The sequence below is a fragment of the Aulonocara stuartgranti genome (assembly GCF_965226115.1).
Source record: "Aulonocara stuartgranti genome assembly, chromosome: 13".
Classification (NCBI taxonomy): Eukaryota; Metazoa; Chordata; class Actinopteri; order Cichliformes; family Cichlidae; genus Aulonocara; species Aulonocara stuartgranti.
The window spans coordinates 25593288-25620756 of NC_138949.1; the positions used below are offsets into that span (position 1 = coordinate 25593288).

General features: G+C 39.5%; 1 protein-coding gene across 26 annotated transcripts in view; it reads right to left on the minus strand.

Annotated features, from left to right (window-relative positions):
• Positions 1–27469, minus strand: part of camk2g2 (calcium/calmodulin-dependent protein kinase (CaM kinase) II gamma 2) — an 85392-nt gene that overhangs the window by 12348 nt on the left and 45575 nt on the right. Inside the window, exons 7-20 of one of the 26 annotated variants that reach the window (XM_082557071.1) lie at positions 23532–23634; positions 22578–22661; positions 22130–22224; positions 18277–18399; positions 16349–16432; positions 16225–16267; positions 15461–15520; positions 12149–12189; positions 8136–8216; positions 5894–5938; positions 4974–5019; positions 1977–2081; positions 1498–1626; positions 714–789 (exon numbers count right to left, since the gene is read on the minus strand). In XM_082557071.1, coding sequence (XP_082413197.1) covers positions 714–789; positions 1498–1626; positions 1977–2081; positions 4974–5019; positions 5894–5938; positions 8136–8216; positions 12149–12189; positions 15461–15520; positions 16225–16267; positions 16349–16432; positions 18277–18399; positions 22130–22224; positions 22578–22661; positions 23532–23634 — 1115 coding nt within the window. Of the gene's footprint in view, positions 1–713; positions 790–1497; positions 1627–1976; positions 2082–4964; positions 5020–5893; positions 5939–8135; positions 8217–11344; positions 11378–12148; positions 12190–15460; positions 15521–16224; positions 16268–16348; positions 16433–18276; positions 18400–22129; positions 22225–22577; positions 22662–23531; positions 23635–27469 lie in introns of all 26 variants that reach the window. The other 25 variants (XM_082557060.1, XM_082557080.1, XM_082557081.1 and 22 more) reach the window with 25 other exon arrangements.

The following is a 27469-nucleotide window of genomic DNA, read 5'->3' on the forward strand; positions in this document are numbered from 1 at the left end:
GCTTCGGGCTCCGTCAACGCTCTCCTAGCGTGGACGATCCCCAGGCAGACAGGGCAGGCATCGTGCTGGTCGCTGTCGTGCAAAGAGAAACCACATCCCTGAGGACAGGGGCGAACAGAAGATTTCTGCTTTGCTCGCTTCGGTTTGGAGTCCATTCCCAAAACGCAAAGCGAAACGCTGCACAAGAAAAACTTGAAAATAGCGCTCCGCGGGCAGCCTACGCACCAGCTGGGCGGTGGAGGCTAACACCAACAGGGGCAGTTAAGCTAGGTTCAAGTTGGCAGACAACGGAGCTAACTAGCAGTAGCTAGCTAGCCCAACTCAGCAGAGGTGTTCTCAGCGAGGTGAAGAGCGTAAGAACTGAGGGATGACGGTGATGGCAGCGGCTATATGTGCGGGCGGGGCCTTGCGCGTGTCATCACACGTCATCTGCCGTAAAGGCGTGAATAAAGGTTTCTTCAGCCAGGACACGCGAGGGCGTGATATCCCATACTTATGTGTTGTACCGAGTGAATCGACTGAAAGGGAACATTCCTTTCAAAACGGTCGCATACTGGACTGAAAAAAGCATCTAAGCTTTGAAAGACCTCGAGACAGCCTGAAGAACTATTGCTCAATTAGTGGTACTAGCTCAAAACTTTAGCACAGAGCTGTAAGAGTACTTGAACACTGATGACACACAAAATACTATTGATTTATATATAAAAACTTACGTGTAAGCCTCAAAATCGCCATTGTTGATGGCTTCAATCAGCTGTTCAGTCATCTTTATTATCTCCTGTTTACGAGCTGCAAGCAGAGAGAGGAGGAGGTGGTGGGAAGAGGAGGGCGGGCACACAAGAGGTCACAGATTGTCAGGGATCATTTGGAGGCTGAACATGCACATCCACGTCGCATGCTTTCCCTCAACTTACTGCCTGACATTTGAAATAAGCTCTACACACGGGAACACCGCCTCTGGTATAAATGACAGTGACATTTAAGGTCACCCAAACACATCACATACTTCAATACTGAACACAGAATCAAGAGTATTTGAAGCTGTATGCAATGTTCAACAGGCCACTGAACCCTGAAATCTCTAAAACAAACACCTAAGCTAACTTCTCTCGACTGAAGGAATTCCAAAAATATTTCACAAACAAAACCGATCATTTACTACAGTTTTTGAATTTGAGAACACCAAAAAATACTGCACAAGGTTAATCATCATCAAAAACACCAGTTATTAAACTGAATCTGTAGCAGAGATGATCACAAAGCCACTAACTCCATGTACGCACTCACAGCGTAATCAGCAGAGATTTTCACACACCAGACTTTATGGATTCTCATGTTGTAAATGACATCAGCTAACATGCAGCAGCTAAGCCAGAACGTCCAGCAAAACTCAGACCTGCATGTCCATAAAGTCTTCTGTCAACAAATGACGCACAGTTTGAACAAAAGGCTTTCGGAGCCTTTGCACAAACACACCAAAACCTGCCTGTCACTTACTCTGCTGCAGGTTGCTGCTGCCTGTGGGGGGTGAAAGAGTGAACTCTGGTGCAGGACACGAGCTCTGAGCTGGGCTGGGCTGAGCTACAGGAACACTGGGGCTGCTAACAGCCTCCTGCAGGGGACCAGCTGCAGGTAGATACAGTCATCCCGGTAAAATAAGGTTATATACATGACTTTGCAATATATGAAATAGTGGGTTGAAGAAGTTGGATACAGATATAGTACAGAAGGGAAGCAGTAAGCTGTAGTTATATTAGAGCGCCAGTAGATGGCAGCACAGTAGGGCTGGAAATGGTACAAGCGCCGGTGATGGCTCGAAGAGCTAATATTCCTATTCATGTGTCGCTGTTTTACCGCCATAATGTCTTGTGTTGCTTGTTTTATTTTGGTCTTGAAATATTGTTGTCTGGTGTGGCAGGAAAAGGCCAGAAAGGTCAGAGCTGAGAGGCGAATCAGGTGAACTGCAGCTGACTTACAGGTGAGCGGTGGGCACTGAGGAGACGGGGTCTGCGCCTGCTCCTCAATAGTGCTGGACTGTGTTAACCCTGCACTGTCTGTACTGGTAGAGTCACTGGTGGCCGCTGCTCTCATCACAGGACACACATACAAACAAACATACAGAAACATGCTGATTGGCAGGCCACAGGGTGTTCCTAAAATCTGAGAGGAACTCATCATTTGTCCATCCATTAATCCACCTTAAACTCACTGGCTGCCAGTGTCAATCACATCTTTGAAAGGTATGCAATTCTAAGCCTCACATAAACCAAAGGAAATCAGCAAATCATCAAGTTTATTGAATGCTATACTGCAAAATGACTTCTCTATTAGCTGGCTAAATGTTTTGGCACTACAAGCTATTGCTGCGCATATTATCACACAACGCAAGATAAAAAGAGTGACACAAAGAGCTGATCTGCAACATAGAAACCAGCTGCACAAACCAGAAACTACAAAGAAACACAAGCTGGACATGACAAACGCGCTACACTTGTGCTCTGAAGTGAGCGCGCTTTCAGCATTAAGACACAGCAGCCTGATGTCTAATTTCAGAGATTAATTTTGAAATGAGAAAGATCACACACAACACAACCTTCAACAACGGAATTTATTACTGGCCTCAAATGTGCAGCAAATACCAGGACAAAATGGCATACGATTCTGCAGCAACGGTTTAATTACAGTTGGTTTTAGGAGACTGCAGCACAACTAAGTTTAAAGTGAAGAGTTTTAGTTCATCGTGTTGCAGAAGATTGGAAATCTGAACACAATCTGCTTGATATATCTTATTTGTTCTTTATCTTTAAGGCCTTTCCTGTTTTCTTCTTGTGTTTTGTGTTAGACACAAGCTCTTCTTACTGTTCACTTGAAGCACTTAAAACCACAAGTCAATTTTACCATAGTCACACATCACTTTATTCTACGTATTTACGCATTTCTATCTATACTCTATTCACAACTCCAGCCAATTTAATATGCATGTCTTTGTCCGGATTACCAGATGGAAACACAGCAAGAGCCCGGAGATTCAACCCCAGAATGTTCTTGCTGTGAAGGGATGGTGCAAACCACTGCGCACAACCTGAAGATTTAACATCCAGCCTTGTAGACAAAAGAGCTAACACTAATCAAGCAGATTCTTTCATCCAACAAATTATAAAAGCATTCAAACTCAGAGATAGACAATAGAGACATGATAAACAAAGGCATCTTGATTGCATGTTAGTGATGCTTTTTAAGATCAAGTGGTAGTAAATCCATGAACATCGCCTTAAGTAACAGGATTAACTCCTTTCTGGTAAGCTGCAGGTAGCTCTGTGCTACTTCTTTCAACTGAGAAACCTTAAAAGGTCATCCATGAGGCTGAAGATAGCTTAATTAAAGGCTTAAGTGGTGTTTGATGGCAGCATACACACACTTACGCAAACAACAATCGAAATGAGGCAAAGATACCGTCACGTGGAACACACAACAGTGAGCTTTGGAGGTGTCATTACCAAGGGATCCTTTGTTTGGACTTATTCAGATGATGATGTAATTACTGTAAGAGCAGAATACTCCTGTTCTCTACACACAGCAGTGTTTACTCTCAGTCATTCTTTCTAATCCCTGCCGCAGATCCATGAGGTACTGCTCACCAAAGCCATGGCTTTCACTTTCTAATACAACTGTGATTAAAAGTCACAACGGGCAGAACTTTAAAGTGATTACAGCATCTTTCAAAACATTTGCAGATAATCCTCCAGAAAAGACAAAAAAATTACTTTGAAGTAATTAACGTTAGTTTCATTTGTTGTTTGTAGAACAATCTATCCCAAATAAATGGTAGGACTGCAAACCTTCATCCTGCTTTGATATTTAACTTTCTTATAGCTCAGTCACTTAAGTAAAAATACGAACCTTGCAACTAAGAAGAAGAAAAAAAGATGGTTCATTGCACTGAATTTTATTTGGCAACTGATTACCCATATGATTGCACAGGTCACCTGGTGGGATGCTTCTGACTCAGACCGACTGCAATCCTTCTCAGGACAGATTAGTAAATGTTTGTATATAATTTCCATCTGATTCACAAACAAACATTGTCATCAATCTGAGTCAGTCAGCATCAATGACCACAACTCATCTGCGGCATGGCTTTTTACAGCAAGGACCCAAATCAACTGGTTGCCAAATGGTTGTATTCTGGTTCTAATGCTTTATAAAAGCAAGGTTGCAGTTAAATATCTGTCCTGGAGCAATACATCTCTCTTTATGGAGAAATCTTCTGAGTATAAGTAGTTAATGTGAATTTCTGTGTGTAGGAAGCAGCAGATTCGTGCCGACTTGTCACCGTTAACTCCCATACCATCACAAGCAGACTGCATTTAATTGCCAACCTGACATTATTCAATCAGGACTGACTCCTTTGTCATTTCATTGCCGTTCTGATGCACCAAAGTTTCTTTGACGACTGCAACTGACTAGTCACACACCTGGACCCCGTCTTATAGCATCTATTTCAACGCCAACAAGCTCACAAGTTCACATGCTTGCAATATTTTTGGTTATTTTCCTTAGTGTGAGTGCAGCATTGAGGACAAGGCTCGCCCATTAGGCCCTCCTACAGGAATTAGTCGAGACAACAGAAAAAGCATATTATCTGGCATAGCAGTACTGTTTAAGTCAGTCAACATGCACAGCACAGCGTTCAGACGTAGCGTTTCTTTCCTGCAATGCTCCTCCAACTCCAAAACGTACTGACTATCCCAGCCTGAAGTGCTCTGACGGAAGCTTTTTGTAGTGGAAAAGCAGAGTTGACAGATTCCTGAAAGCTCTACCTAGAGGACATGCATCACCTTAACATAAAGCGAGGAAATAAATATTTTGTCTTTTTTTTTTTTTTTTTTTTTTTAATCTATCTGATCTGGATTGGATGCAAAGTGAACCAATGCATGCAGAGTAGGTGAAAGTTGGACAAGTACCTTTCCTACCTTTCATCTCCTCCTCTTCAATGTTATTACAGCTCTCAGTGGAGCCCTGTCAAACACAAAGGGGTGAGACAAAAAGAGAGGTGGATGGAGAGAGGAGGAGTGGGTGGAAGAGGAAAAAGTTGGATAAGGGAGAGGTGGACAATCATCTTTTAATTTGTAGCTGAGACAGGTTTGGGATGCTTTAGACGCCTATAAAAACACAGAGACAACCTGATGGACAGATGGACGGGTACATGACTCCCTCCCAGGAGCACAAACCAGCCAGAACAGCAGCGAAGAGAAGCGCAGAGAGCCACACATTACGGCAACGTGTGGGAGCAGTTTAAAATGAATTTTTAACAGGAAGGCGTGTGTAAGAGAAGATTAGTGCAGAACCGCTTCTCGAGAGGAAACATGCCCATGTGGCAATGTGAGAAAAGTTTCAGTGTACAGGAAATAGTGCAACACCATCAGCATTTGAATATGTAGTGACACTGGTATTTAACAAACGTGTGTGCACCAACACAACAGTGAAAGCTGTGCGGCACTTGGTTCCTGTTTTAGTAAAGAGTCTGTTTGTGGGTGTAGGATTTTCTCTTTCACATAAGGAGTAGTAGTAGGGTACCATGAGTATTTGCAAGTTTGGAAAAGGCAATGAAAAGTTTGTAGTCTGTCAATATCAGGTGCTCTGAGGGGAAAAAAACCGAGGATCAACTAAACCATCTCAAAGGGAAGCAGATTGAAAATAATAATAATAAAAAAAAAAAACTATGAAAATATCAAAGGTTGTATTCCTGTGTTCTTACATAAGCAGATTATCACCTTAAACATGAAGTGTATAATTATTTTAATGGTGGTGTATGCAGAAATATTAGAGAAAATCCTCCACGAGTGTTAGTAGTAGTGGCTGGTGGCTTGAGGCTGGAGTAGAAGCAGCTTACCTTGGTGCCGTCTGCTGGGTTGTGTACAACAGTTGTCTGGGCTTCCTGGGGGGAGGTAGGAGACACTTTACCATGCAGGGAGTGTATGATAGGGAGGGGGTGGGCACCAGCAAAAGATGCCAGGGAATATCATGACGACAGACGCATGAGGGCACACCAAAACAAAGCACAGTGCAGAGGCTGTGGAACATTTATGGTAATAAAAATCCATGATTGTTGATGTCAAGGCGCTCAGTATCAGTCTGTTTCCCCATTCACCAGCACTGTGGCCTACAGGACTGTTTTAGAACCTCCGAAATGGATGAAAACAGCCATGAACACAGCTATACACATATCCACCACCAGCCAAGGCCATGACTGAGGAGGAGGGGTTTGCAATTTGTAAACCATATTACAAAAACCTACACATAGCTATAGTGACTTTAAAGCTAAGCTAGTAAATGGATAAATACTAGATAATATTTCACATCTCAACCCTCCATCCCATGTGGGCTGAAGACTGGTTTAATGGTGAATTGTGTTTGTGCAACAACTCCTCATCCCCAGCCTTGACCCTGTGACATAAACATTTAGCACAAAGCAATTCAAGAGCTCAAGTACTGGACAGTGTGGAAAACAAACCCACGGTATCCTGGTTTAGTCAGTCAGGAGCACTTGCATGATCTCCACCAACCCTGGACCCAACTTTTAGAAGATGCAGCCCCTTCAGTGACGTATGGGATTATGCAGAATTTAAAGTATTACAAGTAATGGCAGCGAGACGACAGTCCCAGGTTGTAAACTCTTATGGGGACTGGTCCAGTTGCTGGGAAGGCAGTCTGTGCTCTATAAGAATCAAATATTATTTATTTTTATATATATATATATATATATATATATATATATATATATAAATATATAAATATAAATACATAAATACATACAAATGCATTCTTGCAGATTAAAATAAAAATACTGATGCTGTTATGTTTGTGTGGTAAATGTCGTACATAAATGATGGAAGCCTTTTATAAAGCTTTAAACTGAGGATTTTGACTGTTGAGATCTGCTGTTTTGAAACTGGAGAGTGTGGGCTGGCTCTGACAAAAAAAGGCAAGCTAAGGTAAGATAAGTTTACCTTCTTTTTAACATTATTTGGGACTAAATTTAGCAAAAAAGGTCTTATTTGTTTTAATGTAATCTTTATTTTTACAAGTAATCCCACTGACATTCAGACAAGCATGACAAAATTACAACAATTAAATACCAAATCTTTTTTTTACTATGTTAGATTCAATAAGACTAAAAGCTAGCAATAAAGACTGGAAATATCTTGTTAAAGAAAACAAACAGTATGAAATGACATTTTGAATTTATAGAGAAAGTTAATTACTGGAAACATTCTTAAGTCTTCAAAACGCCCATTTGTGCTAGATTTTGTTACTTAGATGTTTTGGTTTAGTCTTATGCTAGGCTTAAGACATGATAGGCATGATACTTATGTCAGGAGACAGAAAGTTTTTGTATTAATTAGAAATGAAGTACACATTCAGTGCACATTTCCTTGTCGTGTGTTATGTTGCCATCGTTTCCATTTAACCAACCTGAGACAAACATCATACAAACTCTTGTATGTTGTATAAATGACTCGATCCCACAAACACAGGGGCTGCATCCTCTTGCAAAAATATGGCTTGTTTTTCATTTGTCAACTCAGGCTGCTGTTTTACCCAGAAGCCCCCATCATTTACCATTCAGAAATTGAAGAGCAATTTGTGAAAGGTCATCTTTTGATGTAGAGGCAATAACCTCCACTTCAGAGGCAAAGCATCAACAAAGCTCTGGTGACATAGTTGAACACACAAAGGAGTCACAAGGATGTGGTTGAGCAGAATTTGATTGAAGTGTCTGCTGTTGTACTGGAAAATGAAAGTCATTTGTCTACCTGTCAGGCACCGGGTAAATATATGAAGGTGTGTCCACGGAGGTATGGGTAAAACACAAGCCAGGAGAGACAAACTCAAAGGGGCAAGCCAGTCATTTAATTTTAAAGTCATCAAATTCACCGCCAAGATCACAGTTTGTGTTCGAAACGGAAGCAGAGACGCAGACAATGATCGATGAGACAGAGGACAAGGAAAAGGTTTTACTTAATATGGGAAGCAACAAAAAGATTATGAGGGGATAGAACTAAACGATAAGAAGATGGGAAACAATGAAATGATGCTATTAAAAGCAAAGAAACCAAATAGAGATGAGGTACCATTGGTGCTGAAGATGACATGCTGCTGTCTTTGGTGCTGCTGCTGCTTACTACACTGTTTTTACTGTTGTTTCCCTGCGACTGGGGCAAAGAAACACAACACAGAGTGACTCCCACTCCTCCCACTAAACCATGAACCAAGCTATGGGAATCATAGGTGGAATAAAGGAATGGAGCCATTACACGGACTATACGCTGCACAGTCAGGGCAAGAGCTGTATGTGCAGATGTTAAACTTAATTTATTTATCTGCACCTTCCTATCTTTGCATTTTAAAGGGCAGGTGCAATCATCAGTATTTCTGCTCTGCATGTAGTTTTAACGTTTCTTTTCATGATCATAGAACTCATAGATACAAAGTAACCAAAACAAAATATTTTTATGCCTTTAATAAAATTGTGAATTGTTAACAGAAAAGTGCATTTTAACAATAAGCATATATTAAGGGCGAATGACTTATTTTCTTCCCCAGCACTTAAAAAAATGTGAATCATTTGCTGAGATAGAAAGAGAAATCAGTCTGTATCTAAAGCGAGCTCAGCAGTCCAGGTCTGTGCATGCAGTGAAAGGCCTTGGGTAGCAGGTTTTTCTCTATTGTGTGAACACATGCAACAGATATGTGGTTTAAGCTGTTTTTCCCCTTCATTAGCTCACGCAAAGATAACAGTAAAGTCTATTTTACACACAAAACTACTTAAAGGATCATCTTGAACAGATCCTATTTATGGCTTTGAGTTTTAAAAAGTGAAATCTGTCTAAACCTTTTTCAAATGTTGGCTGCTAATATAAAAAACACTCACAGCAACATTTAAATTTTAATTTTAAAGAAAACAAAATACAGCGGCCAACGATACCCCCTCAGCCTCCTAGTGGATACACGTGTTGTATCAATTTGAAAATCATACATTGCCTTGTTCTCAAGTTATTACATGGCATTAAGGTCGAGGTCACAACTTTTTTTAGTAAATACACCTACGGTGGAATTTAAGCTCCTGTGTTTTTTCATTCTGGAGTTATTGCATTCAGGAACTTTGGTCCTGCCCGCACGGCAGGATGACGATAATACAACATCAGCCTTTTACAGCTGAAGGAAGGTTTAATTTTAAAAAATATGTTCTGAATTCATATTTCTGTTTAGCTATGATATAGGTAGTACAAAATGTAATTAAAATGACATTGGCTGCACTCTTGGAGAATCTACTAATATAATTAAAGTCATGAAGTGCAATCCAAGCTAGGAGACACATTTACAATGCGTTTCTTACTTCACTGTGGTGATTTGTGCAAGCCATAAAGAAACGTTCTGCAAAACTCGCCAAAAATTAGCTTTTGTAAGCAAAAACAAAACAAAAAACAAAACAACCAGGTACAGTAAAAAAATTATTCAGCAGGCAGAGAGGGTATGACAAAAAGATGGTGTTGATTGCATTATGGAAAATGTAGGATCTATGTGTTTAGAGAGCTTAAAAACCATAAGGACTACACGTTTGGATATTTCTGTCCTTTTAAGCATATTTCTGTCTTGCTTACGAGTTAACATAATTTTTCACTCGCTTGCTCCTAAAAGCTGTAGTAATGTTTCCGCTGGATGACTAAGATATAGGTTATGTTACAGCTGCAGACTGAGGCTGGAATGTATGATGTGAACAAGAGAACACTGTTTCAGCTGGACTCTCCTTTTGGCCTCGAGCTAACTGGAAGGAAAGGGGAATACAAATATTCCCACAGGAAAGTTGAGAGGTGTGGACGAATGGATTACGTCAGTGAAAGATTAAGGCCAAAGTGCTGGGAGTTTTTAGCTGTTTTTCTGCAACTCTCAGAAGAGCAAATTACCCCAGTGTGACTTTAAACAGTATTTTGGCAGTCTCTGAGGCCTACTAGGAACAACTTCTAACAGAATAACTAATGTGCAATGCTGACACCATCAACAAGGCAGATTACAGATTTGACATCTTTTACTGCATTTCAGGGCTGGAGGAGAAACATTTCTCATGAATAAGAAACATTTAACTTTCAAGAAGTTCAAATATAAAAAATATATTTCCACCTGCAATCATGACAGCATTGTGGAGCCACTTTGTTTGGACCTAATTGATCAAGGTCATGAGCCGACATGTAGCCTTGTTCCTCTTTCTTTAAAAAAACCCATATCTGTTAACTTGGTGAATCTGAGCACTTCAGTGCTATTAAAACAACTTGAGCAGAATTTGGAATAGAAAAGCACAGAAACACAAACATGAGGTCCTTTTAAGATTATTCCCCCCCAAGCCTCCTCAAAAAGGCTGTTTACCAGAATCAAAATATTCAGAACAGCATGTTATTAATGTCTGAAAATGCTAATTAGGCCTCAAACCGAGATATTTCTTAGTACAACCTGCAATCTTGAACCTCAGTTTCCATCTACAAAAATAAACAAAACTGTGTAGTACTTTTCTTTTAATAAAGTTTTATGTTCTTTTGAAAGGGTAACGTCTTTTGGGAGAGATGAGGATAAACTGGACTTTGTATTTAAAGCAGCTAAAGCAATTATTTTGTTATGTTTTCCACAGATATGCAAACCTACCACTAATAAATGTACACTATTAACTAGTTTTGTATCACTTTTACTTTGGAAAATAATGTAGTGAGGGAAAAATGTAGCCATCCAAACAGATCAACAGACCTGAAAAATAAGAAAATCTTTTTACTTGATTATTTTATATTCAGAATTTAGAAGCTCACACTTTCTCTAGCTCATATCGGAGAATTTATCTGCAGGTGACAAAGACAGCCGTTTTATTTACGGTAAAAAGGGGAAAGAAGAATTCACTTAAATGAAACATAATGAGGGTACGATAAACATGCAACAACTGAAAAAAAGAAAAATGGTGGTATCTTGAGATTAGCAGGGATTCAGTTGTCCCACGGTGATGGTCAGGTATGAAGCGAAAATGCAGATCCATGGGTCAATGAGTCGCACATCAGAAGGGGGTAACTGGATAGTGAAGAGCGTGTGTGTGTGTATTATTTCTTTAAATGGTTTTGGTGGCGCTTCCAGAGGAAGGGAATGCAAGGATGTTGTATGAATTTGGAAAAATCCAACAAAAATTGCCATAAACGACCCCTAAAGCATCTCTGCACAAAAGGAAAAAAAAATGAAACAGAGAGGGTAAAGGGAGAAAAAAAAGTAAAAAAAAAAAAATGAACAAAAACGACAGAGCCGATCTCACCATCAAACAAACACTTGAGCTGGACTTCCTTTTCTGACAGACAGCAATGGAAAAGAGGAGGGAAAAAAATAAGGATTCATCGGGAACTAATCAAAAAAGACAAAAAGGTGAAGCTGCCAGATCGATCCCAGAAAGATAGTAAAAAACAAAACAGCTGCACAAGCTTACACAGGAATAAAGATGAGATAAAGGGATTCAGAAAAATCTGAATCAGCTGCAAATAAAAAGGGGGGTTAAAAAATAGAAAAAATATTGGAAATTATTTTATTGGTGTTCAATAACTGGTTGTGCATTTTCTAATGTTTAAGGGTTTAGTTACTGTTTAAGTTACTGTATGTAATGGGAGTTTTGTTTTGCCCTTGGTGAGTATGGCAGTTCATTGCATGCACTGACGCTGACTGTTGATCAAAACAAAAATCGCTGTGAGTCAAAGAAAAGCGGCTGGTTAAAAACACCATTTTAAAAGCTTTTTAATCTTTAGGTAAGCTCGTTAGATCTACTTTAATCTCAATGTGAGTTAACTGATTTCTTATGAACATAATCAAGTACCTAGTTCATTTCTAAAATAAATCCTATCCCCCTAAGTCACAAAAATCTTTAAAATATATTAAACAGACTTTAGAAAAAAGACCATGTTGCACCAGAGCACAGAGGTGATCTAATTGATCTTGTTCCATCATATCACAGTTAAAAATGGTCTCAGACAGTAATTAGGGGGACAGACCAAAAAGGAGATAAAGATAAGGAGAGTAAGTTAAGTACATAAGTCACATCAAGAAAACCCTCATGGGTCAGAGAGCTTACCTTCACACCGTCCGACTTTTTGTTTAGTAAGGTTTTACACGCTGAAAGAAAGTGAGAAAAGATGATGAGGACGCAGTTTAAGGGGGACAGCTGTCCAATCAACAGAAGAGCTGAAATCACTCAGTCAGCATGACAAAAGACGGCCTAAGAGTTTATCAGGTTTGACAAAGCTGACTTCACATTGATATTTCTAACAGCAGAGCTGTTGTATGATGGACGATCCCATCAAAAAGTTTACTTTATGAACCACTGTGGATAAACAGGGAATTAAAGAGACTTCAGTAGTGATGATACAGACAAAGCAAAATGATAACGTGAAAATCAAAAACACAACTTGTTGGCAAAATTGAAATCACTGTATAAAAACAGGCACATCGAGGTAGCCCCATTCATAATTATTTTCCATTATAATGTACACTACACTGACTATGCAGATTGTTTTGCCCAGTAACGTGCAAGTTCCGCATTTTATTTCCACTGCATTGTTACAGTTTGTACACCAAGATTGTAAAATTTATTTAGTTAAAAAATTAAATGTCAGTAATTCACAACTATTGCATGGAGAATCCAAATTCTAAAACAGTAAAATCATTAAAAAATTTATACAGGGAAACAATTAAAAAATTCAAAAAGGTGATTCTGATTGTGAGAGCAGGTCAGCATTACGAGTTCCTAGTAAAACCACATGTTAATTTTCTGAGCTTTAAAGCTCATTTTAAAGTTGGTTTCATTTGTTTATGGTACTGTGTGGATTTCTGGCTCAACCATAATTTTGGGTCCAATAATCCTCTAAACTGTCAAAATGTTAAACAATAAACACTTTTTGTTCACTTTCCACAGTAATAACATCAGTTTCAGCTCAGTTCATAACACTTCTAATATTTCATATCCTGCTCTAGTGTTTGATTTTATTTGTCTGCTTTCAGGGGGCAAATGAGAATTAATACATGACTAAGCTTATGAATGAGTAAAAGAGCTATTTTTTTTAATCTTTACCTTGTTTTTTGTTGAAACAGGTAAAATATACATATATATGTTTAATGTCAATTACAGAACTGCTGATAATTTATTTAATAAGATTGCTTTGGCCACGTCAAATGCCACCTTCATCCCTATAATCTAGTTTATGTTAGGAGGCATGTATGTGAACCTGAAAACCTGACCAGACAGTTTTAACACACAAATGACACCACTCCACCTGACAAAAAGGAAACGTAATAAAACACATGCATTAACACACAAACACTCACTAAAAATAAACATTTTACCAACAATCATTTGTCTTTGAGCCATGTTCCAATGATTCACCCTTACCTTCCATTCAAAAAGAAGGAAGGATGGCAATGAAAAAGGTAAGAGAACAGTAATGTATTTAATATCTGCATCTTAACATCTGAACTGAAAGGTGACAACTGCAGGCAACACCTGTCAGGCTGTTACTGCGCGTTAAAAGGCATTCTTTAATCATTTTCACAGCGGTGATGGTTCATGCAGTCATCAAAATGTCTGGCATGCAACATCAACTTCAAAGTCTTCCTCATAAAAGGAGCCGAGTGGTGCTTTCTCAGCAGAAACCTTTAACTTCAGGATGTCATCTGTACAAATTCAAGTCTGATTTCTTCACTGTAACACTGTATGTGACAACACTGAGTCTTGTTAAGTGAAGAAATTTGACAGTTGGAATTGAGCAAAAAAAGGGAAAGTCATTAACATTTTATCGGCAAAGCATCCTCTTGTTAATCAGACTGTTTTTTCCTGTATGACCAGCTTTTAAAGGGGACCCATTACACTTTTCCTTATTTTCTGTTACTTACATAATGTTGCAAGGGTTCTTATGAAACGTGGCACATCACTTGTATCATCAGCGAATGTACAAGTGAGCTCTAAGCACTTTAAATTTGGTTTTGCATGATCTCAAAGAGTGTGGATATTCCTATTACAGTAATCTCTACTTTTGAATATAGCAGCCCCGCCTACCTGCTGTTCAAACTCCTGTTTGTGAGGTGCAACCAATCAGAGGAAAGCAGTGTTAAAGCTGCTAGCTTCAGTCAAATGATGAACTAAGTGTCCTCTGTATAAGATTAAGGAACTTTTAACTATGAATTCCAAAAATAAAAATATACAGCTGAAAGAAAAGCTTAATAAGTCCTCTTTAAGCAAGCAGCCAGCACTGTCATATGACCCACACGTGTTAAAGGTTCAGTATGCTTCAAACAAACTAATTAGTTTGAGCATGCCTGAAAACAAAACTGTCCTGAATCATCACCCTCAGAGGTAGAGCTAAAGGTTTGCCACTGGAGAACAAGATGTAATCTCTTAAGTAACGTAAAGGTTTATTGGGAGTTAAGGGAGATTTTAACTAAATGAAAAATCATTAGCTGCAAATGTGATCTGTCTTAGTTAAAAAATATCAGTAATGTGAAACCACAAACCAAAGCCATCCACGTGCTGATACCCCACTAAGCGATATCGCTGTGTTTGTGTTAATATATATCTGCATAATGATGACCTGATAACGGCATAAGCACTTTGTTTGAAGCAAACTGTTTTTTTTTCCTTTTTAGTTGTATTTGCTCAAACAAAAACAAGAGCAGGCAGGAGAGAGGAGACAAAGAAAATAGTTAACACAGGACACTTTGCATTCTGTTTATCCAGCTTCCCATGCAGGTTGGCAAACTGCACTGTACGCTCATAAACATGCTTGGCTGGCTGTTGGCGCCAGAGCCATGCCAAGGGAAGGTTGCAGCGAGCACAGGCAGGCATCGACTGGGCATCAGTACTGTGGATCCAGATCAATTTGAAGAAGGCAAAGCTGCAAGAGTTCCGAGTTAAATACTGGAATTTCTGTTCATATTGGTAATATAAATGGCGATGCAGCAGAGAAAAACAACCTGTGATATTTGTGCTAATGCAAAGATATATAACCTGAGCTTTGCTTGGTGACAGCTGGGGTAGTTGGAAGAAGGTCCGAGGGTCATGCTGGGTGTCATTTAAATGGCTGTTGTGTTCGACACAGGAAATTAAATATCCAGTCCTTGAGAGGTGGTCTGTTTATTAGACCATTAGGAAGCCCAGGAGTACTGAAAGGTCAGTAGCTGAGCTTCATCTGTGGCTTTTATTTATATGTTTGTCTGTGACTGTAAGATGCCCCAGTGCAGTGATGACCACATAAACGTGATCCATCAGTGTGCAGGCAGCAGGTGGTTGTGGTGGTGGGGGGAGGGGAGGGTTCAAGCAGCCCAGGCCACATGCCAAAAACCTCAGCACGAAGCTGGCAGTGCCCGACTCCAACACCCCCTCTAGCAAACGTACCTTCCTGAGCCATTGCGGCTGTGCTGGTGGTAGCGGCAGGACTGGTGTGCTGCCGTCCCACTATTAGACAAAGAGGAATTCAGTGCGCTACTGGGAGAGAGACCCACTAAACCATGAAAATCTCCTTCTTTTTTCTTTAATAACTTTTTGTGCTTCCAAGAGACCTGCTTACTGTTTTTGACATTTTAATTTAATCAATAAAATGATGTAATACCAAACTTCATTTTTATTAGGATGAAGTGAAGCAACAGATGGGAAAATCTTGTCAGAAATAAAATGTCTGAGCCCCAACTTACTGATTTTACTTCTTTGTTTATTCTACAGTGAATAAACAAGCCTAGGCTTACGAACAAAGCATTTCAGAGGTCTGGCTGGTCTGCTTACTTCAGTCTGGATCAGTCTTAGCCTTTACAAAGTAGATGGACATAATCCAATGGAGCTGCTTTGCTTACATGAAGGCATATAAACACAGGGCCGATAGCATTAGTGCATTAGCTTGCTAGTCCATTGTCCAGCCCGCAAATTGGTTGTTCAATCAAAAGTGCACTGTGATCAAACTGCTTATGAGGATGAAATCCAAGCCAAACCCCTGAAGTGCAAAATCAAATCCAATCGGTGTGGCTAAGGGAAGAAGATGGTAGACTGGAGATACAGTAGCAGAACAACAGTGACATGTATCACTTGGCTTCTATGAGAGATAGGATCCGGAAAGAAGTGCGCTCCTACTGAGTGTTGACAATTTTAAACTAACTACAAAAGCTCACCTGAAAAGTTCCTGGACACGAGCATCGTAGTGAGGATAGCTCCCTAGAGTCAAGGCAAATAATATACAAGATTATAAGCATAAGCTAGTGAGTTATGTGTATGTTTAACTGTGTTCGTGCTTACTTTAAGCTTCCTTCTGGCATTGAACTTGCGCAGACATTCCACAGTCTCTTGACGGTGCATCATGGAGGCCACAGTGGATCGTTGCTTTAAGTAAAGAGGAAAGGGCAACATTAAGTATATCACTGTTACACCGTCAATGCCACTTTTTTAATAACTTGTCCATTTTTATACTGGTAAGACCTAAAGTTAGGGGTGCAGCCATATTGGACAGACAGGTATTCTTACACAGGCAGATGTACCCAGTCACTGTCTGCTAGGCCTCACCGGTGCTATTCTGAACAAGACCTTTTAATTATATCTGTGCTTTTGGAATATTTTACCGTTTATCGCATAGTTATCACCTGGTAACCACCGGTTATCAGATAAAAATGTGTATTACCAGTTGGCAGTTGGTTGTGGGAGGCTGCTTGCTATCTTTTTAAAGAAACCGGTGGCAAAGTGAGTCACAAAGAGGGTGCTGCACTAATAATCTCCTTGTGATAGCTTTGGTCACTAGCAGATTTCCATGGTCACCCAGCAGAGGATGCCTGCTTGTCTGCAAACACATGCCAACTATTCTGTAATGAAACTGGAAATGGGGACAGTTTCCCAACAAAGTAAAAGCCGCACCTTTTAAAACATAATGGTTTCAGCAGTAATGCACAACATTTACTCTGAAGGCAAATGTTCTCCATTTTCAGTATGCGTAGCGATTTAAGTTTCACTACCAAGTCAGTTGTTGAGTGTTTGCGTACAAGTCGGCAACTTCCACGCAAACTACTGGTGACTTTGAAAATCCACCTGCGAGAAAAGCAATTACAAGAAGGTTTTTAATGAAGCACCCTCTCTGCCAGCAACCATTTGCCAATCAGTAGGGAAATGCACACTTTTCCTTAGCGACTGGTCTCTAGGTCTCTGTGACTGAGGCCAAACCAATCTTAGCTGGTAACTTAGCACTCCACCCTCTTGTCTAAATATAGTGAATATAGAAGAGGTGGTGGTGGTGGTCACATACACCACCTTTTCTATAGCACTGACACTGAAGCATCTATGTGTAAGCATCCATCTTCTTTATAGAGCCTGTATATGTATCGTTGACTTGAGATTGAACTCACAGATATGTGATGGGACGAGATGAAGAACTGCTTTAGAAAATCTCTTTGAAAAGATAAAAACCCATGAACATTAAAATACAAGAGGAAGGGACCGTGACTCCAAAGGTGCATTCTGGTAAGAAACATTTAATCACCATTTTGAGGCTATGACAATAATGGCATTGTGTACAACTGCAACAATGAATTCTTTTTAATGCTCTACAGCTCTGATATGCTCCCCTGAGTAGCTTTTCATCAACAGGCAGGAGCAGCTCATGTGTATTCCAACTCCTCTGTGATACCAAACAGAATGAAAAAGCCTGCTTTGTCAGGGACTTATAAATGAAAACTTTTAGAAGTGGGAGCTGTAAGGTAAGCCTACGGGGCTCTTACATTATCTGGGCGACTCCTTACTCAACTCCTTAACAATAAAAATGGAAATTATTGTCCTTGTGCTTTATCTGATAACAAACTACATTTATGCTGTTAAATTGTTATTGGTGTTAAAATTATGACTTATGACTTTACAGGTCTTTTCTGAGTTCCTTAAATGTGCGTCTTGTCCAAATGTGAGACAAATAAACCCAAACTTTTATGTCTCAACCTACAAAAAGCTACAAATTCTGCTCTAGTATATAATGTCATTCTGTGTATGTTTTTAAAACTAGCCATTTGGATCAAAGATGGTGCTGTTATTCTGAATAGCTGTGTTAGAAATGAAATACAATGTAAGACAGGTGTTCCTGGGCTGTGCTGATGTAAGAGTGCTTAAGAAAGAAAAACTGTGACATGATTTGTTTAAAGCTGGCAAGAAAAACTACATAAAAAACAAAGATAAAGACAAGTGTGACTTACGCAGACCCAGGGATGCTTGAGGGCCTGGTCGGCAGTGATTCTTTTGGCGGGGTTAATTGTTAACATTTGATTGATCAAATTCTTGGCCTCAGGGGTCACTGTGTCCCACTCAGGAGAAGGAAACTGAAGGAAGGCGAAGAGCAGGAAGAAACATATCACTGAAAAACTGGTAAAACAAAAACTGATGTTTCCAAGCCATGATTAACTTGCTGTTGTTTAGCATTGATTAGACATTTCTATATTTAGCACATATTTAAAATTTTAACACTGGCATTCCAGCACAACTGAGCAATAAAAAATAAAAAAAAAAAACATAGTTTGCAGAGCCCGAAGAATGCTTACGCAGATACAAGATCCAAAAAAGATGGTAGTAAAAGCTTTTCTTTTAATTGACTGTGATATTTAAATGACTGAACCAGATTTCCTACAGTGTTTGCACCTGTATTTACCCAACATGTAACAGATTAGAGCTGCAAACTGTATGATCATTTAGAAGGTGCAGCTCTCTCCTCATTGTGCATGCATTCAAAGGAGGGTAGGGAAAATTTCCAGCAAAATATATTTACAGAGGCAGGTTGAGTGAATTAAGGTTGTGCAACTTGCAACTTTTAACTCTGTAGGGCAAATATCCACACCTCTCAGGACCAGGAACAAACACAAGTCATAAGCGAGGTTGTAGCAATGAAAAGTAATACTCTAATTGCAGATTTACAGACAGCTCTTATCCATTAATAAATATAACTTTGTTTGTGCTAATCAATCGTGTCCATAAATTTTTACAGGCTATGAGCAGCTGATCAATGTTACCTCATAATAACATCCACGGCATGTGAGTAATTTGTTTATCTTTAATTTGTCATATTAAAACACTATCACAACACCCCCATGAACAGATTAGGTTAAATTGGCCTTTGTTTTCTCTCTGAGGATTAATTTGTCTTGGACACAGTTGAAGGAGCAGCACACATGTACAAACAAACAACAGTTAGCACCAGAACATACGCACATAGACAGGAAACACAATACTGTACACAAAAGTGTTGCGCAGATACCCTGCAACAACAAACGGCACATACCTTTCCAATAAGATATACATGTGCACACTCCTGTGGGGAACGTTTATTTCCCTCTTATGTCTGTATATATCATTGTAGGGTCTTTACCTTATAAACAACATACAACACCTTTAGGTGACTGTTTTTGTGATTTTAAAAAAGTATATTTTGCTTGTTTCTCTTTAAAACATATTTGACTTCATTTGTTTTGGAACAGTCTTAATATGTGAAGTTGAGCAACGATTTGTCTGTCTTTGATGGGCAATTTCAGTGGTATAACAAAAGGGTGGAGTCAGCAGACATGTTTACTGCTAAAAGTCAAAGCAAGCTTTCAACAGACTTTTACTTCAAACATATCAGATGTCAGTTACCGATGAAAGAAAAAAGCAGAAATTCAAGGTATCTGTGTGACAGTGATGATATCCAAGAAGTGCACATTATTATAAGTGCTCGTCAGTCACTTCATATTATTGTTCATATTATGCACATTCATTAGATGTGGTTGCTTCCAATTATGTAAATTAATATGGGTAATAAATTCCTATCTCCCAGAGGACAATGACGAGAGCTGATGAATAAGCCCATTGCTCTCCCATAGTGTATCAGTTATTTTTTCTGCAGCAAGATGAAAGTTATACAATGCCGAGTAGCAAGCCATTAAAAACTAAAATTAAATTTCTAAATTACTTGCATGACAGAATTTAGAGCATGTTATTTGACAACACTTGAAGTGATGGTGTCCTGCAGAGCTCATCTCGATGCTCCGGCCTTGTAGTTACGAATACACATGAACTAATTTGAAAACAGGAAATGATCAGAGTATCACAATTAAAGTTTCATGAATTCAGGTCGAATTCCCTCACAGATGTCATGAAACTTAACTCTCATTTCCATAGATGCAGGTACAAAAACAATGCAAAACGCCTGCTCTAACCTGAATACGCCCAAAACTATGTGTTCCATTAAAGTCCAAAGTGCTTATTGAAGCTCTAGCTAATAAGGTTTTTGTAATATTCTGAATCAAATGTAAATTCTTAAACAGTAGTTTTAAAGTAAAGACCCCCTTTTGCCTTCAGAACTGCCTTAATTCTTTATGGCATAGATTCAACAAGGTGCTGGAAACAGTTTGAGAGATTTTGATCCATACTGATGTGACATTTCATTTCAAAGTTGCTGCAGATTTGTCGGCCGCACGTCCATGACAAATGATCCCAAAGATGCTCTACTGGATTAAGATCTGTGGAGGCCATCTGAGTACAATGAACTTATTGTCGTGTTGGAAAACAGTTTGAGATGATCTTTGTGTGCATTTTTCAACTGGAAGCAGCCATCAGTAGACACTGCGGTCATAGAGGGATGGACATGGTCGGTAACAATACTCAGGAAAGTTGCTGCCATATGACGGGATAATTAATTACTCACTTTAACAAGCTGTTAAATAGCCGTAGTTAATAAAGTTGCCAACAAGTGCATGTTACAGGGATATGCCTTACATAAAACAGTGGAGAATGAAATGGCTAATTCAGCTAGGAGCAGAGCTGAGTCTTTGACAGTAAAACCAAGAAAGAATCCCAACCCCAAGTTTCTGATGCTCCAGATGGAAAATAAACTTGTTCAAAAGAAGGATTACAGTATAAGAAAGGAGAAGAGGTCCCAGATTATGATTTTTTCCAAATTGGGAGATTTGATCAGATTTCAAGTACCATTTTGCACGTGGATTGGGTCAGATCCTGTAACCGCATCATCCTACAAAATTACCACACACCCTGATAATAATTGCTGTGCTATGATTTGAGCTTTTTTTTAGGAGTAAAATGATCAATTATAGAGAAATATAGAAGCAAAAAAGTACCTTTGTCAGTGTTTTTCTACTTTATTTATCCCAATAAAAGTTGCTGAATCTAGCAACAAAGTAATCTGGAGTTTGATGAGAAAGTGCTATAGAAATACATATCCTACCGAATTTTTACCATATGCAGGTTGCAGGTAATTCCACCCCCAGTGTGTCTGTTTGCACAGCCTTTATTAGTGAGCGTCATTTGTTTGTCTCTGCTGACAGTGCCTCTGGCTCTTATTTACACACTCACTTATAATTTAAATACAGGTTTTACAAGCTTTATGGTCTGATTACTAAGGAACTGTCACTTGAAAAATTATACTAACAAACCTTCAGGCATCTATCTATAGTTTAGCATAGCAAAAGCATGGACGTGCATGGAAAAAGCACTAAAAAGAGAATATCAGTTTAACTCACCAAGCGGTTGACTCTTATATAAAATACAATATTTAGGCCAAGATTGTCCCGTGTATGCTGGATCTGTTTGTTTTAAATCAGCTCTAATATGTCATAATTGTAAACGCTGTGTCTCCAGCCTGATGTTGCACTCTGGGAGGAGTTAAAAACTTAACTTGTGTTCACACAACTAGTATTTCAGTATATATTTACAAACTATATTCAAGTTTAGCCACCATCAAGGTTAAAAAATGCAACTCTGATAGCTCAGAATCCTCCAAACACGACACCAACAATCCAAAGCAGACACAGAGAGTCATAGGGATTTGTCCCTCCCTAGGAAATGTAAACATTACAAAGTCTTGTGTCGTTTGTGTAGCTGGCTGTGTCTGCAGTACACAGAAAATAAACACACAGTCAAAGTGATATTCTCCGTCCACTGACAATGCCATGCTGGAATTCAGTTCTGCACAGTGCAATCATTATTCTGCATCATAACTGTCTGCACATATGACAATACAGTTCAAAAGGAGAGGGTGGTTAATACAAGAATGTGAGTACTTACATCATAAGCACCAGCCTTAATTTGTTGGTAGAGTTTGTGTTGGTCCTCATCCCAGAATGGAGGGTAGCCCACCAGCAAGATATACAGGATCACACCTGACACACACAAATGTAAAAAATACTGTACATACACAGTTAAAAAGAAAAAAAATGTTTATTTGGGCTTATAGCAGAGTTAAGGGCATTTATCACTTAAAATGATGTGGGCTGCTGTTTATGAATCTGGCTGGTTGTGTTTCGGCCGAATATATCAAATATTTAACTAAAACTTACTGCAGGGAAAAGACTGTTACAGGAACGTTACATGAAGTTGTTGCTTAAAGATTGCAAAGTCAGATGAGTTGTGAAAGACATGGTAATGCTGTAGTGAACCCATGTCTAACAAAAATGGAGAAAACAGGTCTGCTAGGAAATGACTGTGCCTACAGTCTGAAAACTTTAGGACTGACCACATGCCCATATGTCCACTGGCTTGCCATATGGGTCCTTTCTCAACACCTCTGGGGACAGATACCCTGGAGTTCCTGCAAAACCTGCAAATATAGAAAAATACAAGCATGTTATACCTATATACAGTACACAGTGTGACTTCTGATTACTACTACTACATTATGACAGGTTTCATACATCTTTCTGTGCTTTGTGCCAGCGCTGTGTTTTAAACAAATTAGCAAGCTGAGATGATCTAAACATTCAGTCTTCATCTCTTTGTGCTACTTACTCCAGCAGAACTGTGCATAAGTCTTGAGCTTCTTCTAATTTCTTTATATTCTCCTTCCAAGAAGACCATCCTTCTTGTATTTTTTTTAAAGTGGACTTGAGTAATAGCTATCCAAGTTCTTCTTTGGAGATGGTCTTCTTTTTCACTCATTTTCAGTACATTCTTTGCATTAAAGCATTCCCAAATAGTGACAGTGGAAGGCTATCAGTCATTGATTGGCCTTCCCAAAATTATCGAAACAGCGTGAGATCATCTTGACAGAGAGAATGGAACAAAAGGCAGCCAGCAGCCAACAGCCAAAGACGGGCTTTGCATGTCCTTCAAGAAGCCTGGACTGAAAAAGGTAAATAACTTACAAGAAAGCGTGCGTAAGAGATTTCAGACTATGTTGAAGAATAAGGGTGGTAATGCAAAGTTTGTTAGAATTTTGTAAACTTTGTTTTGGCATTAAATATTGTATTTCCATGCATGTTTACACATTTCAATAAATTCCAATTGTCCCAGCAAATGATAAAGATGTGAGGGCTTCCCTGAGGCTTTTGCACAGCACTGTATATCACTTTAAGCCTATCCTGTTTGCTGCATTTTTAAATGTAAACCTCAAATTTATGATGGTACATGAACATCAACAACACATCATTTGAAATGCTACAGATTAAGTTTAATAAATGATCTTTCTTACCAAACCACGCCTGCTGGTCCCCTTGAACCTCAATAGCGAGGCCAAAATCTGCAAGCTTCACCGCCGCTCCCTTCATCTTACTGGCCAGGAGCAAATTTTCTGGCTGCAATACAGAGACACAAATAATTCTTCAGAATGAAGAATACCTTTACCCTAGTGACTGATTTTATTATTATTATTTTTGTCAGACAAATCTCAAGTTAGAAAAGAAGTTATAAACTGTAATTATTATTAAATAAAGGACAAACAAATCCTCACCTTTTGGTAATCTTTGATAAATTATTTCCATTCCCCAATAGAATAAAAATAATGAATATAATAGCAGATTGGTACACTTGTACTTGAACAAACTTGTTTTATGTGATAAACATACACTTGATTAGAGGCAACAGAGATGAGCATGTGCATGACTTAGAGAAATGTCCTTTCTGTCTGGATGACTGAATGGGCCGCAGGAGCATTATGACATCTACAGTAGTAATGAGCCATGATGCTGTCAAGTTGGCTACAATGGTTTTCCCCAAAGCAAAGACCTTTTCAATCAGCTGTCACAGGATTTAACACAGCATTCTTACTCGGTCCCTCTGATGACACTATTGTGCAAAAGGTCAAGACTTGGCAAGCATAAGGATGCATCAAGTGTGTTTTAACTCATTTCCTCTTTTGCCTCTTTCCCTTATGTCACAGCTGTTTTTTTAAAAATAGATTAATCGTGTTACTTGATTATGAGTAGCAGTGTTTTATTTCAACTTGTTTCAGGTTTTTCATTCTCAACACCAGGTAAACATAATTTACAGGTTGTCTCTGTCCAAGTGGCAGTATCTACTTTTAGCCCTCTCAGACTTTAACTGGGACCAGCTTAGAGCAGTAGCTCTGCATTACTTAAAGTTAAAATACCCTCATTACTCTTGCACTGGGCCTTGATGGAGCACATTAGTTCATCCTGTGTTTGAAAAACACCATTTAAACATCATTTCCTTCTTTTAAATCAACTTTATTCTGATGGCTGCACCTTATAATCAGATCATAGATCAGCAGGCCTGTGTGGCTTCTTACAGTTAGATGTTTAACCTCCATGGCCATATTTCATTATCCTTTATTTATCCAGGTAAAAAGTCTCATTGAGATTAAAATCTATTTTTCAAGAGAGACCTGGCCAATATTAAGGATAGCCCATGTCTTAAACAGAGCATTTAGAGGAGTCTGTAGCCTGAAATTATGACTCACAGGGGTTACTTTCACATATACTGACCCCATTATTCGAAATAATAATTATGTTTAATATATATTTGAAAATGAACTGATCCTGCTTAAGCAACATTGCATGCTTGATCATGTTACTAATACTGCTCTAAGTATGAGGAATATCATCTTAACTGAAGACATGGTTCACTTCATCCTGTTAGCAATTTCTGGTTTCATGTTTCTGACATTTTAGAGTTACACCTTAATTCTCCATAGCAGCTATTCAAAATCAGAGGGGTAAACAAAGTGCACTGAAGTCTCACATTAGGCTGGTGCAGAGTGTAGTTAGTTAGAATGCAATGGAAACTGCAACGTCACATCCAGCCAGCATTCTGATCTCAACCACGTGTGAAACAAGTCCGTACAGTCTAACCTTGTTCTTCAGAAACCTGATTCATCATTTCAAGTTAAAACAACAGTTAAAATTGTCCAGGTAAAGCTTTCCCCAATTTTCCTAATTACTTCTCCAATTCAGGGTTGGATGGAGCTGGAAGCCTATCCCCACTCACACTAGGCAAAAACGTGGGGTCAACACCGCAAAGGCTGCAAGTCAGTCATAGTGACATGTACAACTGCATCCTCAAACACACACATACATGCCTTTTGACTGTGGCGGAAAGTTGTACCCACGCAGGTGCAGAGAGAACATGCAAACTCCATGTGGAAACGCCTCAGAACCTTCTTGCTTTGAGGCAACAGCAGTAACCACTGCACCACGATGCCACTGCTAAAAGCTTAACCTCCCAGATGTAGCAATGCCTGTGATCAGATCCAGATAGTGTCAACTTAATCCCAGGTGTTACTGGGGTCTAATGGTGAACCTGAGCAAGGTAAATGGTGCGGCTCTGCACTCAAGACTACAAGTCCCAAGTGTCAGGCCTGACGTGTCTATGTTTGTGTGTGTGTCTGTGTTAAGGGCAGAAGTCTTTGTAGTTGTTAGCAGTCCTCAGTGCCTCATAACTGGACAGATGGATGGATGGGTGGATGTCAGAAGCTTGTACCAGCAGTCGCTGGGCTCTTAGTCCGTTTCTTCTCATCTGTCAGTCTATCCCTCCCTGTGTAGTTTTCCACCCCTCCCCTCCTGCTACCCCCACCCCACAACCCACCCAACAGGGCAGAGCTGAAATAATGGGAAAAAGAGACCAAAAAGAGGGCAAGTAAAAGCAACAGAAGAACAGAGGGACAGACAGATAGATAGATAAATGGGGGGTGGCATAATCAGTCCCTACTCTGGTGCTGCAGCAACCGGGTGACCTCACCCTATAGTTACCATGACAACCCAGTCTGCCACCAGCTGACAGCACTCAACTCTTTCTCTCGAATTCTTGTTTTCCCTTGAGCGAGTGGCCCTTCCAGGATGACAGAGAGGCGAAAAATATGACATGCGTCTGCGAGTGAGGTCACACCTCTCCGTGGCACACTTCAATGCCATTATTGGTATTTTTATGGCTCGAATGCAGGTACTGCATTCAGCAGCTCTATCCCCTGGATGCTCTTGTGGGTAAAAAAACAAAACAAAAATAAACAAAATCAGAGTATTTCCTACAGGGAGTGCAGAATTATTAGGCAAGTTGTATTTTTGAGGAATAATTTTATTATTGAACAACAACCATGTTCTCAATGAACCCAAAAAACTCATTAATATCAAAGCTGAATGTTTTTGGAAGTAGTTTTTAGTTTGTTTTTTAGTTTTAGCTATTTTAGGGGGATATCTGTGTGTGCAGGTGTGCATAATTATTAGGCAACTTAACAAAAAACAAATGTATACCCATTTCAGCGTGTCAGGCTACATTTCACTGTGTGTTATACTTGTATAACTATGCATGTGACAAATAAAGAACCTTGAACCTTCAATTATTTATTTTTACCAGTGAAACCAATATAACATCTCCACATTCACAGATATACATTTCTGACATTCAAAAACAAAACAAAAACAAATCAGCGACCAATATAGCCACCTTTCTTTGCAAGGACACTCAAAAGCCTGCCATCCATGGATTCTGTCAGTGTTTTGATCTGTTCACCATCAACATTGCGTGCAGCAGCAACCACAGCCTCCCAGACACTGTTCAGAGAGGTGTACTGTTTTCCCTCCTTGTAAATCTCACATTTGATGATGGACCACAGGTTCTCAATGGGGTTCAGATCAGGTGAACAAGGAGGCCATGTCATTAGTTTTTCTTCTTTTATACCCTTTCTTGCCAGCCACGCTGTGGAGTACTTGGACGCGTGTGATGGAGCATTGTCCTGCATGAACATCATGTTTTTCTTGAAGGATGCAGACTTCTTCCTGTACCACTGCTTGAAGAAGGTGTCTTCCAGAAACTGGCAGTAGGACTGGGAGTTGAGCTTGACTCCATCCTCAACCCGAAAAGGCCCCACAAGCTCATCTTTGATGATACCAGCCCAAACCAGTACTCCACCTCCACCTTGCTGGCGTCTGAGTCGGACTGGAGCTCTCTGCCCTTTACCAATCCAGCCATGGGCCCATCCATCTGGCCCATCAAGACTCACTCTCATTTCATCAGTCCATAAAACCTTAGAAAAATCAGTCTTGAGATATTTCTTGGCCCAGTCTTGACGTTTCAGCTTGTGTGTCTTGTTCAGTGGTGGTCGTCTTTCAGCCTGTCTTACCTTGGCCATGTCTCTGAGTATTGCACACCTTGTGCTTTTGGGCACTCCAGTGATGT